The 19,630-nt window shown below is 42.7% G+C and overlaps 1 protein-coding gene across 1 annotated transcript in view; it reads left to right on the forward strand.

Moving 5' to 3' along the window:
• LOC101744636 (uncharacterized) overlaps positions 1-19,630 on the forward strand; it is a 100,484-nt gene that overhangs the window by 41,247 nt on the left and 39,607 nt on the right. Inside the window, exons 2-3 of the mRNA XM_012695088.4 lie at positions 563-1,422; positions 13,690-13,876. Of these exons, the coding sequence (XP_012550542.2) occupies positions 600-1,422; positions 13,690-13,876 (1,010 nt within the window). The 5' untranslated portion in view covers positions 563-599. The remainder of the gene's footprint in view (positions 1-562; positions 1,423-13,689; positions 13,877-19,630) is intronic.

Below are 19,630 nucleotides of genomic sequence, written 5' to 3' on the forward strand. Positions count from 1 at the left end.
TGAAAGCTTTTTACGTACATCTTAAATAAAAAAAATTTAAACCATTTACATATTCTATAATCGTAAATAATAAACTGTTGTTTTTTATACATGTGGTTTAAAAAAATCTATATATTAATACGGGAAAGAAAAACTTTGTATCCCTTTTTACGAAAATTGCGCGGCCGGTGAAGTATGAAAGGGGATGGCCCATTTTAGGCCCAAAGCGGACAATAGATTATAGAAAAAATACTTAGTGCATTAATTTTGTCATAAATAAATATGCATTTACTTTCTTGCAAATAAGCGCCACTATAGTTTACAATAAGTAGTTTAAAAAAAGTAACTCTATTGAAAAAACAAGCATTTTTATTTTTGCGGGAAAAATATTGCCAGCTTCAAATCCTTTTACGTATGAAGTAAATATTTTGAGTATATAAATAAAACATATAAATAAATCATTTTAAGTATTATCGTCGAATTTCGACTACTGCGGGACCACTAGTATATATAAAAAGACGAATAAACGTTTTGGCGAATATTCTTGATTCGACTGAATTAAAATGGTTTGTATTATTTACAGGTATAAGCAAGAGTGAGATGGATATCGCGCAGTGAACATGGCGGTGAACAGCCCTGGTGGATATCCTCCCGTCTCCCCTAAGCCTCACACTCCGAAAAGTCCTCGCCATTTCGTCTTCCCACAAAAAAGTCCTTCCATAACATCCAGCACCTCTTCCTCCGGATACTACACTCCCCAATCCGGTTGCAGCTATGACAAGCACAGCCAACCACCGAAATCCCCAATCGCACACGGCCATCGAAGCCCAATGAGTCCGAGGCACTTCAATTTCCCTCAGAAGTGTCCTTCCGATCGCTCCAGTCCAAGCAGCTTGGACCGCACACACGGCCTACATTACAGCACATCTCTGAAGCACAACCGCAGAGAAAAGTCCCGCTCGCCGAAACCGCCTCCCGTGCACATTCACACAAACCCCGGTTACGTCTCTCCAAATCGAACTAGGAAACTATATGGATCTACTTCCACAGTGAGCTCACCGCGGCTCGTGACGTCACCGAGTATCGTGTCTAGCCACACCGATGACTCCATAGACGCTATGCCGGGGACTCCATCAGCGATCCTTCACGACGCGGACGACGAGGCTACAACAACCTATTCGAAGATATGTCGGAAATCAACGTCCGATCTAACCGATATGACTGATGACACGCCACAGACCCGTTCGACTAGCATCAGTAGACCGTGCTCTCCGATGAGACGAGGGTCGATGAAGGGGGGCCTAGCATATCTGGCTAGTCGCAGAGGCTCAAGGGAATCCACGATTTCGAACTGCGATTCCGTCGAAGACATAGGGCCTCTAAATTTCCAAAACACGATGCGTGGGAGGCAACGGAGGACGTCTAACTTTCTAGAATTACCAGGTAACTTTGATATTTTTTGTTAGAATTAAGACTAAGTTCTATTTATGTCACAACAGATATAGAAAATGGAAGTGGGCAGGCGACGTCACGTTAATTAATCCATTGCGACTGAACTGAGGGCGTTGCACAAATCCGTTCTTGTCATTCACAAAGCGGTTTTATAACGGGCTTATAATGAAAACGGTATAAAGTAGAGTGAGTTTTAATACTTTATAAATAGAAGCCTTTTCATGATAAAACCGTTGATAAATTTCAGAACATAGGATGTTTTAAGACGAAAGCTAAATAGTGTTAATCTAGTGTTAAGTGGTTGCAGGCATCGACATCACAGCTCGAGTGTTATCATTTATCTTGAGACCTGAATAGACTCGTAGTAGGTTCATTGACCCGTCGAAACAACAAAAATCACAAGGTGGGTAGTCCGAGACAATAAAAACTGAATAGTTTCCGTACGGTCCGAAGCAATAACTTGAAACTAATAAACGCGAATTAGACTGTTATTTTTTTTAATATATTAAAATAATAAATGCGGAAGGCAGGTATTGTAAGCTCTCACGTGTTAGGTAAAGGGTATCTAACCACATTGTAAGCTTGCACTGCATACGTATTACTACCGCGACGCAGCCACTCTTTTCGGTTTGAAGCACATGACAATAGTGAAATGATACAAACGAAAACTCATATCCCATGTTCACCAACCACTATCTTCTTCTTCTATCTTTTTCTTCTTCTATATATATAAAAATGAATTGCTGTTCGTTAGTCTCGCTAAAACTCGAGAAAGGCTGGACCGATTTGGCTAATTTTGGTCTTGAATTATTTGTGGGAGTCCAGAGAAGGTTTTTTTTTTTTTTATGATTGAAAGTTTACTGGTGGCCCGAAGGCCTTTCCAGTTTCACCAGGACAGGTGGGCGAGCAAAGGCTCAGCCAAGAGGGGTGGGATTTGCTAACAACTGCCCGAGCGCCTCCGAAGGAGACCTAACAACTCAAGAGCAATTGTTTCGCGAATGAATCTACTACCGGATCGGAATCGCGACCCGCTGAGAAGATCCGGCGAGAAACTCAGCGGGCTGATGCATGGGTTAGGTTGCACGTCGACCTCTTTGTCGAGTTCGACGAGTACGGATACCGGGGTCCCTAAGCCTGCCCCTAGTATTAGAGCTGAAGGCATCTAATGCAAAGGTTATTGGATCTGATGGATCCGTAAGGACGTGTCTAGGGCGTCGACGGTGACTGGCTCCTGCATGATCAGGATTCGGGGAGTAGTCAGCGGCGGCAACGATAAGGCGATTATCATGACGCATAGCCTTATCGAAGTATCGTTCCGACGCTGACTTCATGTATTTCCGAATTGATTCGAGGCCCAGGTCGTCGTGTAGGTCAACGTTCCTCACGAACCACGGAGCCCCGACAGCTAACCTGCAAAAGCGGGATTGTAGGGATTGGAGGGTGTCTATGTGTGTGCGGGCCGCGTGAGCGAACACCACACTCGCGTAAGTCATGACGGGCCTTATGCAAGTTTTGTAAAGTGTCACCTTGTTCCGAAGGGACATTTTACTCCGCTTACAGATCATGGGGTAGAGTCTACCGAGAATAAACGCGGCACGGTCACGGACTGATTTTATATGCGGGCGGAATGTCATCGATGCATCCAGGGTAACGCCCAGGTACTTGACCTTCCTGGCCCAGGGTATGGGTTGTCTAAAGAGAGTAATCGGGGGTGTGAGATTCCTCCTCCTAATCCGGGAGGAAATCCGTGTGGAGCTTCCCCTCTGAAATAGCACCGCAGTACTTTTCGCTGGGTTGATGTCTATGCGCCATTTTCGGAACCACTGTCCTAGGGCTAGGGCTGCGCTCTGAAGCTTCTTCGCGATTAGGGACTTATTTCTACTAGAATAGTAAACAGTCGTGTCGTCGGCGAATAAAGCTAAATGGGTCGGCGGCGACCGGGGAATATCGTTGACGAATAAGCTAAATAGGAGGGGTGAGAGGACAGAGCCTTGCGGGACTCCAGCTGTGAGAGGTCGTGGGGAGGAGCGGGTTCCCTCGACTCGATATCGAAAAGAGCGGTTCGACAAGAAGTCCCGTATGATGAGCACGAGACTATCCGGCACGCCCATGTTGAATAGTTTGAAAATCAAACCATTGTGCCAGACTTTGTCGAACGCTTTTGCGACGTCGAAGAAGAGAGCTCCCGTGTATAACGGTTTTGGTCGATTAAGCCCCACAAGAATGTGCTCCGTGAGGCGGTGCACCTGTTGAACGCATGAGTGATTTGTACGGAATCCGAATTGTTCATCGATAAGAATGCCCTTGGATGAGACGAAGTCTCTGAGGCGTTTGTAGAGCAGACGCTCATACAGTTTGCCTAGAGACATGAGGAGGCTAATCGGGCGGTAGCTCGTCGGATGATTTTTTGGTTTACCGGGTTTATGTATGCCGATAACGTCCGCTTCTTTCCACACCGCGGGAAAGATACAGTTCGCCATAGCGGCATTGAAAATAGATGCCAACATCACGATGAGTTGGACGGGTAGAAGTTTAATAACGCGGTTGGATATACCGTCGGAACCGGGAGCCTTGCGAGGACGTAGGTCTTTGATCAAGTCTTTAACTTCCATCGGGGTGACGGGTGGTAACGCATCAGAGGGTGGCAAGGAGGCTCTGCGTTCTACCTCACTGTCTACTAATTCTACATGAACAGGGTCCACGGATTGAGTGCTGGGCGTGCACTGGGTTTGCAATGTATCGGCCAGCAGCTCTGCTTTTTCGTCATCATCGAACGCCGCGAGTCGGCCTGAGGGGCCTACGAGGGGGGGCATAGTTACTACCGTATCCGATTTGAGAGTACGAGCTAAGCGGTAGTAAGACCTTTGGGAGGGCGCGAGTCCTTCTAAGAAATCAGACCATCTGGCATCTCGGACTTCGGCGATGCGAGACTTTACGTCGCGTTGTAGGGCACGCATTCGAATACGATTTTCCGCGGTAGGATACCTGTCGTAGGCGCGTATCGAGGCGTTCTTAGCTCTAAGGAGTTCCCTAATATCGTCGGACAATTTGAAGCGGTGAAGGAAGTCCTCCGCTACAACTTGTTTCGATGACCTATCTAATGTCGAGGTGATGTGTGACGTTAAGATGTCTATGGCTTCAGCGGTATCCTGAGGAGACGGGATAGAGTCCGGGTTAAACGGGAGCGATGGTGGATCAGATTCAGCCAGGCTGATGCCCAGCGTGTGCCAATCCACCACAGTCCTCGTGACGGGAACGGAATCGGGAGCGCGACCGAGCTTCATAACGACGGGACGGTGGTCTGAATCTAACTCTGAAACTACTTCGATCGAGTGTAAGCGCAGAGTTACGTTTTTTAATAACGCTATGTCGAGTATATCCGGGCGATGCGCGATATTTAGCGGGTAGTGAGTCGGGGTTAGCGGAGCGACGATATCGAAGGCGAGATCATCGACTAACGCGTCAAGCCGCCTGCCATTCGGGGTTGTGGTGTGTGAGTTCCACCTGATGTGTTTACAATTTAGGTCGCCCGCCAGAATGACAGAGCTCCCCATACCGAGCAGCGCCTCGATATCACTGCTTAGAACGATCTTATCCGGTGGAAGATAAACGGACGCGATAACGATCGGCGCGTGTCCCGTCAGTGAGATTCGGCACACTGATGCTTCGATATTAGCGAGCGCGGGAGGATCGAGCGGGACGCAATGCAGGGCTCTTCTATAGTAAATGACGGTACCACCACCACGGGCAGAGAGCCTGTCGTTCCTGACCATGTTATAGTTCGCGATTTTAGGGTCACGGCGCGCGGGCTTAAGTAGGGTCTCCTGCACTAAAAAGATATCAATTTGGTGGTCACGCAAAAAGTCAGAAACCTGATCACGTTGATTTGCGAGACCGTAAGCGTTAAAAAATCCTATCGTTACGGATAGGGGCTTTATTCTACTTATATACGCCATTGATTACCGGCGGAGTGAGGGGAGGACGTACGTATTTAATGACGCGTATACGTCGGCGTATTCCTGCACAACGGCGATAAAGTGTTGTGCAGTGGAGGCAGCGCGAATGGCGTCGCCCAAAGCGTTAACGCGCTCAAAGTTGATCGACTGAAAGAAGTCGATCGCTAAAGCGAGATTGTCGGACGCGGTCGGAGGGCAAGTCGCGGGAGAGGGACGAGTCGCGGGGGTGGGACGAATCGCGGAGGAGGGAGTTGTAGCCGTGTTCGTGTACGGCAGCGGTTTTGCCCAGGCCGAGACACTGGGCACCGCCGCCGGAACGAACGCTGGCTTAGCCTGCGACGCAGAGGGTGCCGAGGCTTTGATGTCTGGGCCGGAAGCTCGGAGGCGGTTTTGGCGGGCGACGCGGCGATTTATTTTAGGGGCTCGGGGGCAACCACGGTAATTCGCGGGGTGACCCTGTGTTCGACACAGGACGCAGCTAGGCGGTTCCGTCGCGGTTTTTTGGTCGCGAGCGCAGAGGGCCGTGGCGTGATCGCCCAAACACTTAACACATCGGGGCCGCGCGTGACAGTTACGGGAAGAGTGCCCGTACAATTGACAGTTATGGCACTGGCTAGGAGTGCCTTTTTTATGGGGGGCTTCGACAGCGATACCAGAGAGCCTACAGACGGTCTGTGTGTTAAAGATTTTCTTACCCTCGGGGGTAGGCTGGAGAGCGACTAGAACCATATTATATGGCTCCCTACCGCGACCGGTGTGCATACGGTGCACAGAATTCACTGGTAGGCCTTGTTCTAACAGGTCGGCTTTTACGAGCTCTACATCTAACTCTTTAGGGATTCCGCGTATTACAACGCGGAGTTCGCGCTCCTCCTGGAGCGTATACGTATGGAAACTTATACGCTCCTTACGGAGGTAAGAAGAGAGGGCCCTATGGTCGTCGGGTGTTTGAACCTTAATTTGAATGCCGTTCGCGAGGTTACGGGCATTCGTGAAATTTATATTTTTGGCCTTAAGGGCCAGGCAAACTCGATCCCAAGCTGCCTTCTCCTGAAGGATAACCGGGGGAGGGGTCTGGGTTTTATTTTGTGCCACCGGACGCGGCGACGGAGTGGCACGGGCTGGGGTCCAGAGAAGGTTTAAAAGGTAGATAAATATGAAAATGCTCGTAATTAAATAAAAATAACAATTTTGTTTTTCCTTTGATGTGTCGGACGGATTCCTTTTGTTTGTTTTATGTTTATTTTATAAAAAAGTTTAGGTCTTTTAGTTATCGGTTGAGGCACTACGAAGTCTTCCGGGTCAGCTAGTATGCAATAAAAAAAAACAAAACAACACCGGTCTTCTTGTCAATTCCTCGCACAAATTCATGTCAGTAGTAAAACAACTGAATCGGCGGCAAAATTACGAACCTCTAACAAAGCTCGTAAATGTGAAATCGAATCAAAAAGATACCCTTGGAATACCCAATTGAGTTGACAATTACTTAAAAGTTAGTACACAATAAATGACCGATGAAGAGAGACGGACATAATTTTCTTGTATTAGAAAAGTTTTTGCTTTATTCTTTGGGTTGCGAAGTTTCGGGTTGATAAGTTTGACGGAACGGGTACAGAGATGGAAATATACTGCGACCAATCGGTTACATCTATGAGTTTGTGTTGTGAAGTCCCCACAGACGATGTTATTAACTTAAGAATAAAAATAAAGAGTTTAAAAATTAAGCACTTCAATCTGGCCAACGAGTAAGTAATTTTAGTGCAACCATATTTATGTATGTAGTAATATCAATGGAGACCGTAATTACTTGTAAATATAAGAATTTCTGTGGTTTCCACGAGTCGTGGAAATAATTAAAACTACTTTTACAGTGTATACGACTGAGGTCCAATATCTTAGTTGTCTGTAAACGCAGTCGGAAATAATGTAATGAAAAAAAAAAACGTGTAATTAAAATCATAAAAGTAGCTTCAATTACACTCGTAAATTTTTACATTTATGTATGTTTACATATTATACCTATAGGTAGTCATATTTTGCAGGCTTTATATCTTATTATTTTTAATAATAATAAATCCGGCAAAACTACGGTAAGTACTCTGCCTATTTGTGCCAAACGACAAATTCACCAGTCGTCTCACCGCTCTCAAGCATACTCATGCTAACAATCACACACTAAAATTGAGAATTCAATGAAAATCAAAATATGTTCGTGTCACCACTTTTTAAATAATAAGCTGTATATTCGTACAACTGTCGTAGAGTGTAGACTGTACGATAGCACAGTTTTTTTTTTTATTTTTAAGTTTTTTTAATACGGGCTTACCGCCAATTGCTGATGATGATTTCACGAGACTGACCTTTTTTTCAATTGTTGCACAAATTGCGGAAACGCGTAGCGCTAGTATCGCGTTCAGTTAATCGCGCGGGTAACGGGGCAAGATGGCGGGAGATTTCAAAATTAAAATGTCAAAACCGGACATAGTGAAACAAATTATTTTCTTATACCGAATTATATTCGTAATTCTGGTTTACAAGGGAGAATCAAGTACAAAATTCCAATAGAACATTTTCCAAAGCGAGCCAATAAAGAACGTGCAAATAAAATTGCGAGTTTTCACATGACCATTGATTTGTGCACATTAAGAATGGAAGATGTTTAGTATTTTTAAATAATAGTTTTGTGCATGTTTAAGATATCGTAATACTCTAGGCGAACACACCCGGAATCTTACGTATTAGTAAACTGTCGAAGTACTCAATTATTCTACTAGATATATTATTCGAAAGAAGACGTGCCATAGATACATAATTCGACGCTTGAAAGGCAAACATGACTAAGCGACAATGCGTGAACTTTACAGTAGACTAATTTAAAGTTGAAATACCTGAAAACAAAATTTATTTTAACGAATCTAGCTGTAGTAGAATCTAGCTAGTAGCTGTAGGATTGAAATGATTTTAATAGACCTAAAAATATTTTATTTTTTGTCGCTTAGTCACGTTTGCCTTTCAAGCGTCGATATGTATAAAGATAGTGTAGCGGCAAAGCAGCTAATAATACTAGATAGATAGCTTCCCTAATCGAAATAGTTTTAGACCACAGGCGATTCTAGTCAAACTAAATCTGTAGACTGAAAGGAGTAACAAACTGAATCTCTCTCACTAAATGTTTACTTTAAACCTATGTTGTACTTTGATGATAAAACTTTATATTAATTCCATTCTTAGGGAACGTGTAAGGGTAAATGTTGACTTTGTTCTAGACTAGGAAATTCAGTAGATTATTTTTGTAGGACATTACGAAAACTAAAACCATTATGGTTTTAATTGAGTTTTTGGAATGAAGTTCCTCATGGGACGATGCATCCCTAACCGAGAAAAAAACGTCCGTAACGTAAGATTTTTTATTTTTATTTTTAGATAATTTGCCTTTGTAATTTTTATTTATTTTTTAATGCTTATATGGATGGACGAACTCACGGCTCACCTGATGTTATGTGGTTACCGGAGCCCATAGACATCTACAACGTAAAAACCGCCACCCACCTTGAGATATGAGTTCTAAGGCATGAGTTCTAAGGCTATGAGGATATGAGTTCTATAGTTACGACGGCTGCCACACACTTCAAACCGAAACGCATTACTGCTTCACGGCAGAAATAGGCAGGGTGGTACCTACCCGTGCGGACTCACAAGAGGTCCTACCACCTCCACCATCCACCTCCTTAGAACCTCAAGGTGGGTGGCGCTTTTAGGTTGTAGATGTCTATGTGCTCCAGTAACCACTTAACATCAGGTGGGCTGAGAGCTCGTCCACCCATCTAAGCAATAAAAAAAAAGTACTTTTTCTGTTAGTAAGCATGTGGCATGTCGTAAGTATGAGTCAATATGTAATTAGTAAATTGGAGCACTGAGAGCAGAATGTTCTTTTATGAAATAAACGTTGTTCTGAACTAACGAGATAGCTCTTACATCGCACTACCCACAGTTTCAATAAAAACATATGTGAATCGATCGAGTCAAAAGCCACTCTATGAAATTACACATCTGTTTATTTTTTTATTCTCTTTTATGTCTCGTTGCTATGGTTACGAATAATGCCCCTAATCTATGGGCTGTGTAAGTGTTTATCTATACTTCTATACTAATCTATACTAATATATAAATCTACAGTGGTTTTTACGGATGTTCCGTTATAACTACTGAACCATACATCCGATTGACTTGAAACTTGGTATCCATGTAGAAAATACATGTACTTAATGGATAGGCTAATATTTATATGAGTGTTGGACTCCCTACACCAGATCCATGGGCTGTGTAAGTATTTATCTATACTTCTATACTAATATATAAATCTACAGTGGTTTTCACGGATGTTCCGTTATAACTACTGAACCATGCATCCGATTGACTTGAAACTTGGTATCCATGTAGAAAATACATGTACTTAATGGATAGGCTAATATTTATATGAGTGTTGGACTCCCTACACCAGTTGCGGGGGCGTTAATGAATCTTTGTGGGGGTGAGAAATAATAATGTTAATTTTAAATGCCCAGCGAAGGGGACGGGTACAGCTAGTTTTCGTATATAACTTACACACTCGAAGGTAAACCTACATGTGACGTTACATACAATGTAAGCCGACACAAAACAGGTTGTAAACGTCAAGTACCACTTTAACATTAGTTTGCGGGCTTCAACAAGCCAACTAGAGAGAGCTTTATGTGCTCGACGACAAAGTTGTGAAGACAAACTTGACATTTATTTGCGCTTGAAAAGTACGGCTGTAATTTAAGCGTTGTTCGCGGGAGTCATCAAATTTTTTGCTTAAACATTATTAATTTTTTATTTTTATTTTTTATTGCTTAGATGTGTGGACGAGCTCACAGCCCACCTGGTGTAAAGTGGTTACTGAAGCCCACCTTGAGATATAAGTTCTAAGATCTCAGTATAGATACAAAGGCTGCTCCACCCTTCAAACCGAAACGCATTACTGCTTCACGGCAGAAATAGGCAGGGCGGTGGTACCTACACACGCGGACTCACAAGAGATCCTTCCACCAGTAATTACGGAAATTATAATTTTGCGGGTTTCACTTTTATTACACGATGTTATTCCTTCACCGTGGAAGTCAATCGTGAACATTTGTTGAGTACTTTTTTCATTAGAAAAATTGGTACCCGCCTGGGATTCGAACACAGGTGCATCGCTCAATACGAATGCACCGGACGTCTTATCTCTTAGGCCACGACGACTTCTAATTAAGGGTATCATGCTTTTCTCAAATATCATGATTAAGTAATCTGTTTGGACGCTGCGTCTAACAATCTCTGAGATGATCTCATCATCTCGTTTCTAATGTCGTATCTCTCGTTACCAGAGCAGAGTTCATCCATACTACCTAAGACTATACCTAGTCAGGTCATAAATTCTGTCACATGTTTAATGTAAAATAATTGAAACATGTTTATTCATTATGTAACCATTCATATACCAAAATGAACTTAACAAAACATAGATTCTTATGAATTTTAGCGAGACTAACGAACAGAAATTCATTTTTATATATACCTAGTCAGGTCATAAGTATTGTCAAACAGTAATAACTTTTCTTTTAGAATGCTGGCCACAAAAAAGTTTATTGAATTCGAATTTCGAATTGTTCATGAAAATAAAAATGTATACTTTTAGAATTTTACTCATTTTTAAATATGGAGTGGACGCTTAAAGAAGACCGTGTTGCAGTTATTGCGTTGCATCGTTGCGGTTACGCGCCAATTCAAATTTTTAACATACTGAAAAATTTGAATATAACCAAAAGATTCGTTTATCGTACCATCAAACGATACAATGAAGACTCTAGTGTAGATGACAGGTCAAGAAGTGGTCGCCCTCGGTCTGTTAGGACTCCAGCAGTGATAAAAGCTGTGAAGGCGCGAAATCAAAGAAATCCCAAACGTAAGCAAAAACTGTTGGCCCTTCAGATGGGGTTAAGCAGAACCACGGTGAAAAGGGTGTTAAATGAAGACTTAGAGCTTCGGGCATATCGAAGAAAAACAGGACATCGTTTGAATGCTCGTTTAATGAACCTGAGACTGAAGAGATGCCGCGTTTTGTTGAAGCGATACGCGGGAAAAAAATATCGGGAAATTCTTTTTTCGGATGGAAAAATTTTTACCGTAGAAGAGAGCTACAACAAACAAAATGATAAGGTGTACGCACACAGTAGTGGAGAAGCGAGCAACCGTATTCCGCGTGTCCAACGAGGTCATTTTCCATCCTCGCTCATGGTATGGTTGGGAGTTTCTTATTGGGGCTTAACAGAGGTACATTTTTGTGAGAAAGGTGTAAAAACGAATGCAGTTGTGTATCAAAATACAGTCCTGACGAACCTTGTGGAACCTGTTTCTCATACCATGTTCAATAACAGGCACTGGGTATTCCAACAAGATTCGGCGCCAGCTCATAGAGCGAAGAGCACACAAGACTGGCTGGCGGCGCGTGAAATCGACTTCATCCGGCACGAAGACTGGCCCTCCTCCAGTCCAGATTTGAATCCGTTAGATTACAAGATAGGGCAACACTTGGAGGAAAAGGCGTGCTCAAAGCCTCATCCCAATTTGGAGTCATTCAAGACATCCTTGATTAAGGCAGCCGCCGATATTGACATGGACCTCGTTCGTGCTGCGATAGACGACTGGCCGCGCAGATTGAAGGCCTGTATTCAAAATCACGGAGGTCATTTTGAATAAACTTTAGTGTCATAAGAATATATGTTTTGTTAAGTTCATTTTGGTATATGAATGGTTACATAATGAATAAACTTGTTTCAATTATTTTACATTAAACATGTGACAGAATTTATGACCTGACTAGGTACATATATAGATAGATTCGCCATCACATCCTACAAACCTTAACGTATGACTGATTCGCGATATGCAGTGTGTTGGTACTTACCCATGCGAGCCATGGCCTACAACTGTTAGTTATAATATTGAATCTGTAAATCTGCACCTATAATATATAATAATAACTGTAATAATAATAACTGGGAACAAATCACGCACGGTCATGCGGCCCCAATTTAGGATTCCCTGTATTATGGAGACTCATAAACATATACATGTTTAAATATACAAATATATATACAATAAACAGCCAGAAAAAAGCAAATGTGGGATGGGGGAATCGAACCCACGACCCTCAGCGCAATAGTCAGGAGCGCTAACTAGTGTACCACTGAGTCAGTATAGATATTACTAGCCGTACTCGCCCGCTTCGCTGGGCACTTAAAATTGATATTATTATTTATTGTCATTATTATTAGGGAGTCCAACACTCATATAAATATTAGCCTATCCATTAAGTACATGTATTTTCTACGTATATACCAAGTTTCAAGTCAATCGGGTGCATGGTTCAGTAGTTATAACGGAACATCCGTAAAAACCATTGTAGGTTTATATATTAGTATAGATATAAAATAACCACAATAAATTCCAGGCAGCCGCGAGTACGTTAAAGCGCTTTACGCCATAGTATAACTAATATAATATAATTTGAAATCACGACTTAAAATATTAAAACAAAATCGGTTGTCTGTAAAGTCGGTTTACTAACGTGACAACGTCATAAGAAAATACTGATGGAATGGTTTAATTTTTCGATTATCGCAATTATCGTTGCTATAAACAATTGACACCACATTCTTCTTCTTACTTCGGTTTCCTCAATATTGAGGGTCCGGACCACCTCCTCGCAACAGGAGTTTATTACGGACCATTCCACGCCATTTGCCTGCAGATGTCCACGCGGATGCATCGCTCACTCAAGTAGGAGAGAGACAGATGTCGAACGCTGCCGAACGCGGAGGCCGATTGTGCCTCTTTGTCGCTCGTTGCGCGCTCTCGCTTGCACTTCAAGCCTTAAATGGAACGCCTCAAGAGTCATGTTTTTTCGTGCTTGCAGCCGGCTCCATCGAATTATAAGACGTTGTCATGTCAAAAATATAATTAGAACGATACAAAATACAATTGTCAACAATTATTGATTTTAAATACTAATGACAAAATGTGGATAACTAAGTTGACACGCGAATGTACAATGTCCGTCTACCCCTGGTGCCGAGATCAGAAAGTGGCCGTGAAAGAGGCAGCATGTTAGTGATGCCCTCAACTCTCCTCTCCAACTCCGACCAGTTTGAAGTCGCTGCTGTATTACGTCAGCAGGCCACGCCCACTTCCTAGGTCTTCTTTCCTTAGAATAAACTAATTTGTATTTTGTCCTCAGTGGTGGAACATTCGCGGCCTCGGGTCTGTTCTTTGCCGGAAAAGCCGTACAACCCTCGGGCGTCCGACGACCTGTACCGGCTGCGGACCTTCAGCATCACGACCAAGGGCGGCGTCGTCAACTGCGGAGACTCCATCTGCAACCGCCGGAGTCGGTCGAACACTTCCGTCAATTCAACTAACAGCAGGTGATGAAATTTTACTGCTTCTTCTTCTTTCTCTTTTTTCTTCTTACCACGTTCCCGCTTAACTTTGCGGTCCTAAGCCTAATGTAAGTGTAAGACTAAACTATATGACCTCAAAGGGTTAATGAGTTTCCGGTATTTCTGTAGCTGTAGTCGCTAGGTTTAGTAAAAAACAATTCGTTGTGTTCGAATATAAATATCGATATAATAAGTTATATTGTTGAGGCGAGTAGTCAAGTTCCAACGGTATCATCCAAAGGGAACCAAAATGTGGGTAGACAAATTTATCTGCTTTTAACAGCCCACAATTCTTCAGTCTACCAGTAATCTTGGAGCTCGCAACAACGCCAAAATGTCGGTGACTCACTAAATGTGAAAAACGCGATAAGAACCTGTTAAATAATAATCTTTTATTTCGAGTCTCAATCGCTAAAGTTTCTAAGCTTCAATCGTACTCTCATGTGATCCACTACTGTTATATGCTTTATCTACCTCAATTGTAGATGTATATTGATTGAATAAATGTATTTTCTTCATTATTCAATAACTACTCTAAATATTGTTAATAATAGTACACCGCAACACACCTGGTGTATCTTTTTTAGAATTTCTGTAGATACAACGGCAGACCGGAAGCGATCTCTTCTCTCTCCTTTTAGCGATGAGACCACTTATTGTACTATCTTTACCACTATCCTACATCTAATTTTTATCAAGATCTAACCAGTGAGTTGTTTTTTATTTAGTAGGCTTTACATTATGTTCAAAAATTTTTCTTATTGCCAAGTAAATGTTTCTTATTGGCAAGTAAAAGAAAGGTTTCTTATACGCGTCCTGTTTTTCGAACACAAAGTGGTATTATATTTCTGAATGAAAGCGACACCCCGAGGGATCGAGAGGTCGTGACTTTCGGAAACAAAAAGTTTACAACCGCATTTTATCTTGTATTCTATGGATATGTAATCCCATTTTCAACAACGCGATGGGCGTTGTTTTTTTTATTTTTATTTTTTATTTATAACTTCTTATACTATAAAGTATAAAGGCGGACTTAATGCCATAGGCATTCTCTAACAGTCTACCTTAGGGGAGTGCAGAGATGAAGCTTGGTAGGTGTAGTGTGAAGGTGATTTTACTGAAACATAATAATATGTGTATATATAACATACATAATATTTATAGATACAAATACTCGTAATTAAATAAATACATATACATAAATATATACATATACGTATCATAAATATATACATATAAAAACATATATAAACAAATATTATCAATTAGATGACTCTGCTAACTCTCTGAGAAACAGTTCTCGAACCTTCGTCTTAAACGCTTCACGTGGAGTGGCCGACCTTATTTTGAGTGGGAGCGCATTCCATAGAAGAATAGACTGAATAGTGAATGAAGAGTGTAAAAAGTCAGAACTATGTGGAGGACAGCGAAGAAGAAGATTGTGAGATGAACGAAGATTTCGGCTGTGGTCAGACCCTAAGTATTGAAAGGAAGTAGTTAAATAAGCAGGTGGATTTGGGGAGTGCAACAAAGAGTAAAGAGTACTGAGAGCACGCAAGCTACGGCGTTGACGAATGAGGAGCCATTTGAGTTGGGAGCGATAAGAAGATACGTGATCGTATTTCCGAAGATTATAAATAAATCGAATGCAGTTATTGAGAAGCCGGTTAAGTTTATTGAGTAGATCTGCATTCAGGTCAAAATAGCACACATCTCCATAGTCGATCATGGGGAAGACCAAAGTTTGAACGAGCATTGTCTTGGTCTCGCGCGGAAGGAAATTCTTCAGGCGGTAAAGCATACGGAGTGTAAGTGTAACTCGCTGACACACGGAGATGACCTGGGCTCGCCAACTCAGACTGGAGTCAATAAGTAGGCCTAGGTCCTTTACAACTGAACACCAGTTGATGGTTGAGCCATCATATATAACCGATAGATTTTATTCTATGTAGTGTTGACCGCGGGAACCCCCCTACTCTGAACGGGTTCTGACCCCGGACGGAGATCGGACGTCGGGTGTAAGAGTGCAGGGGAGTCGTTTAGTGGGTGGGCCCTAAAATCCTTGGGCCCGCGATCTGCTCTCAACACCTGCAGATCGTTGAGTCTCACATACCCCGCGCGCCCCCTAGGCGCGGGGACCTCGTAGGAGGTTCGGCCCCCGGCCCGAAAAAAAAAAAAAAAAAAAATCATATATAACCGATGGGACATATGCCATATCCAACCGATATAACAAGCGTTGACTTCCAACAATAATAGCCTGACATTTGGCGGGATTCACGCTTATGCCGAAACTGTCAGACCAGGATTTAATGTAGGACAGGTCGTTATTTATTTTTCCAACTGCCGAAGACACACTATCGACTCCAGCCTGAGCATAAAGCTGTAAATCATCGGCATATAGATGGTACGCACATTGAAGATTTTCGGTAATGAGATTAATAAAAATTGAAAATAGTAGAGGAGAAAGAATGCCGCCTTGAGGAACGCCAGAGTGCAGATCACACCAACTAGACGAAGATTCGCCGATGTGTATCGACTGCTGACGACCTCGAAGATAGGACGAGAACCAATCCAATGCTCCAGATGACATCCCAAGATGGGAGAGAATGGATAAGAGGATGTCGTGATTGACGTTATTAAAAGCGTTTGAGAAGTCTATCAGAACCAATACCGTAACCTTTGTGTCCTCCATACCTGCTCTAATATCGCCAATCACTTTAAGGAGTGCGGTAGTAGTGCTGTGGCAAGGTCTGAAACCGGACTGCAGTGTACTCAATAAATTGTGTGAATGAATAAAGTTAGACAGTTGTTTGTGCGCACAAGATTCTAAAACCTTAGATAGGAAAGGAAGTATGGATATAGGTCGGAAGTGAGTAACAAGGGTAGGATTCGGTATTTTAGGAAGAGGAATGACATAAGCCTTACGCCATTGGGAGGGAAACATGTCGGTACTAAAGGAGAAATTAATGATGTGGGTTATGGTGAGAATAAGATGGTCTAAAGCTGTGGTAATCATGCGACGGGTGATTTTGTCATAACCAACAGCATTAGATCTAATGGATAGGATAATCTTTTTAATATCATCTGAAGTCATTGGAGAAAATTGGAAGGGGTCAATGTCTGGTTTAGGTAACCCAGCTATAAATTCAATAGTGAGACTTTTGACTTGATGATCAATGCCGGCAGATGCGCTGAAATGCCTGTTAAGGTCATCTAAGGCAACGGTCCCCTGGAAGTCTTTATTCTTCTCTCTACCAATACCCAGAGTCTTAAGGAACTTCCAGATATTAGCTGAAGAAGCGGAGGTTATATTTTCGAGAATATGGCGGCGCTTAGCGTTCCGTACCATCTGATTACACCAATTCCTCGCAACCTTAAATGATGTCCAGTTTTCCTCCGTGCGGCGTCTCCTGAATTTTGCCAAGGCCCGATCCCTACGCTTCATCGCCATCCGAACCTCACTCGTCATCCAAGGTGCTGGAGGACGTTTCAACTTGAATTTCCTGACGGGAGCATGAGTGTCATAAAGTGCCTGGAGTTGAGCGTTAAATATAGTCACCTTCTCGTCAATAGATGTAGCTGCCGTCAGTTCATCCCAAGTAATTTTAGCAGCATCCTCACACAACTTGCGTCCATCCATGCGACCAAAACAACGCACGCGCAAAACCTTAGGCTTGGATTTGGGAGGTTTAAGGACGTAGGATAAGTAAATGAGGTCATGATGGGAGAAACCAGGAGCAGGAAACTGACCGTGAGAATGAACAAGATCGGGAGTGGAAGTGAGTATTAGGTCAAGCCAGGTATCCTCTCCTTCAATGTTGTGGTGAGTGGCTTGTAAAGGGAGGATGTGTAAACTGACTGACTCAACAAGGTCAAGGAGTTTTCGTGAACGAGTGGACAAAGGGACAAGGAGGTCGGTGTTGAAGTCTCCCATGATGATGTGGTGTGCGTAATCTGACCCTAAAGATTCCAGAGTTGAGTCAAGACTGGAGAAGTAATCAACAGAGGGAGGACAATAAACCACACCAAGTAAAGTTTTGACTCCCTTGACCCAAACCTCAAGGAAAAGGTATTCAGCGGAATTGGAACTCGTGGAAGAGGAAGAGGCTATGACTTTATAAGAAAAGGAGGCTTGGAGATAGATAGCCACACCACCCCCTCTCCTGTCCACCCGATCATTTCGGATTAGAATAAATCCAGGTAGGGGGTATGCGGCGGAAGGAAGATGAGGTTTGAGCCAGCTCTCAGAAACAAGGACGGCGTGCACGTTGGCGTCGGTGAAAGTTACATCTAGTTCACTGTAGTGACTAGCTATACTTTGCGCGTTTACATGACAAACGTTAAAAGTAGCGCGATTTTCAAGATTAAACTTACCACGTATCAGTTCCCCAGTAGTAGCAACCATCGAGCAAAAGCTGTCATCACTGCTAGTAGTGGAAGCAGATTCATTAGCAGAGTGAAAAGAGTCATCATCTGTATTCATAATAAATTAATAAAACTATTTAAATTTAAATATATGTATATATATTAAAGTAAAATAAATATGTATATATTTATTGAAATAAAACTTTAAAATAAATATAATATATTGATATGGCGCAGATAATAAATAAAAATATACTACTGTTACGTGTCCGATCACACTCTGCACCACCCGCCAGCTAACAACACAGAGTAATAACAAAAGTAAATGTTACATAAAAACAAAAAGTAAAACTTTTAACATAAAACAATAAATTAATGTGAAATGGAACGTAACATTAATATCACTCTAATGTCAAAATGAAAGTGACATAGAAAAGAAAGAGAGAGAAGAACAAAAAAAAATACAAATAAAAAGTGGGTAGAGAAAAAAGAACAGGCAAACAATAAAAATTAAATAGGAAAACATGCTAGTTGACGCTCGACGAGATTTTACGGCTTACGCGTTTTTAAGTCCGAGCGCGATGCTTCGGCCGCCCCGTGATTTTTCACTGCCGACGACGATAACTCTGCTGTCTTCGGAAACTTAGTTATTAAGTTGTTTAGTTCATCGACAGTGGTGACCTTGATTCGGCTTCCATCCGGGACTTTAACAACAATAATGCCGTCCTGAGTCCAGCAAGATCGCATACCAAAAAACTGCCGACTTTTGCTAAACACAGCTTGCCGTGACTTTGTCAGAAACTCCTTTATGGATGCAGTTGAGCCTTTCAGCCTGGACTTGGCTCGCCAGACATCTGACCTGTGGCTTACATTCGCAAACCTAACCAGTATATGCCGATGATGCTCTCTGTTTGGTGTCCCAATGCGATGACAAACTGTGATAGACGAGGTTGTGATCTCCTTCAGCGACATGGTGCCGTTCACCAGCGACAACACGGCCTGTGTGCAGTTCTCATTGTCAGCCTCAGGAACTCCGAGAAATAACAGCGCTTTTCTACGATGCCTGGTCTCCAATGCGTCCACCATGTTAACGCACTCCGAGATTTGTTGCCTCAGCAGGCGAAGCATACTTAGCATGAGCTCCCTAAAAGTCCTGAACTCTTCAGCAACTCGAGCCACAGTATCCTTGGCAGTGCCCCCAGTGTGCAGTTGTGCTTCTAGTTGGGCCATCCGCTTCGAGAAACTGTCCTCCAAATTCTTTTGTGCACTTTGGATGTCCGTGAGTGTTGACATAGCGAGTTTTGTATACCTCAGTGATTTTTCTCGAGAAAGTGATGAGTGTTATGGTTTAGTGCTGGCAGATGGTGCAGAGCA

This window comes from Bombyx mori, chromosome 20 (genome assembly GCF_030269925.1).
Source record: "Bombyx mori chromosome 20, ASM3026992v2".
NCBI lineage: Eukaryota > Metazoa > Arthropoda > Insecta > Lepidoptera > Bombycidae > Bombyx > Bombyx mori.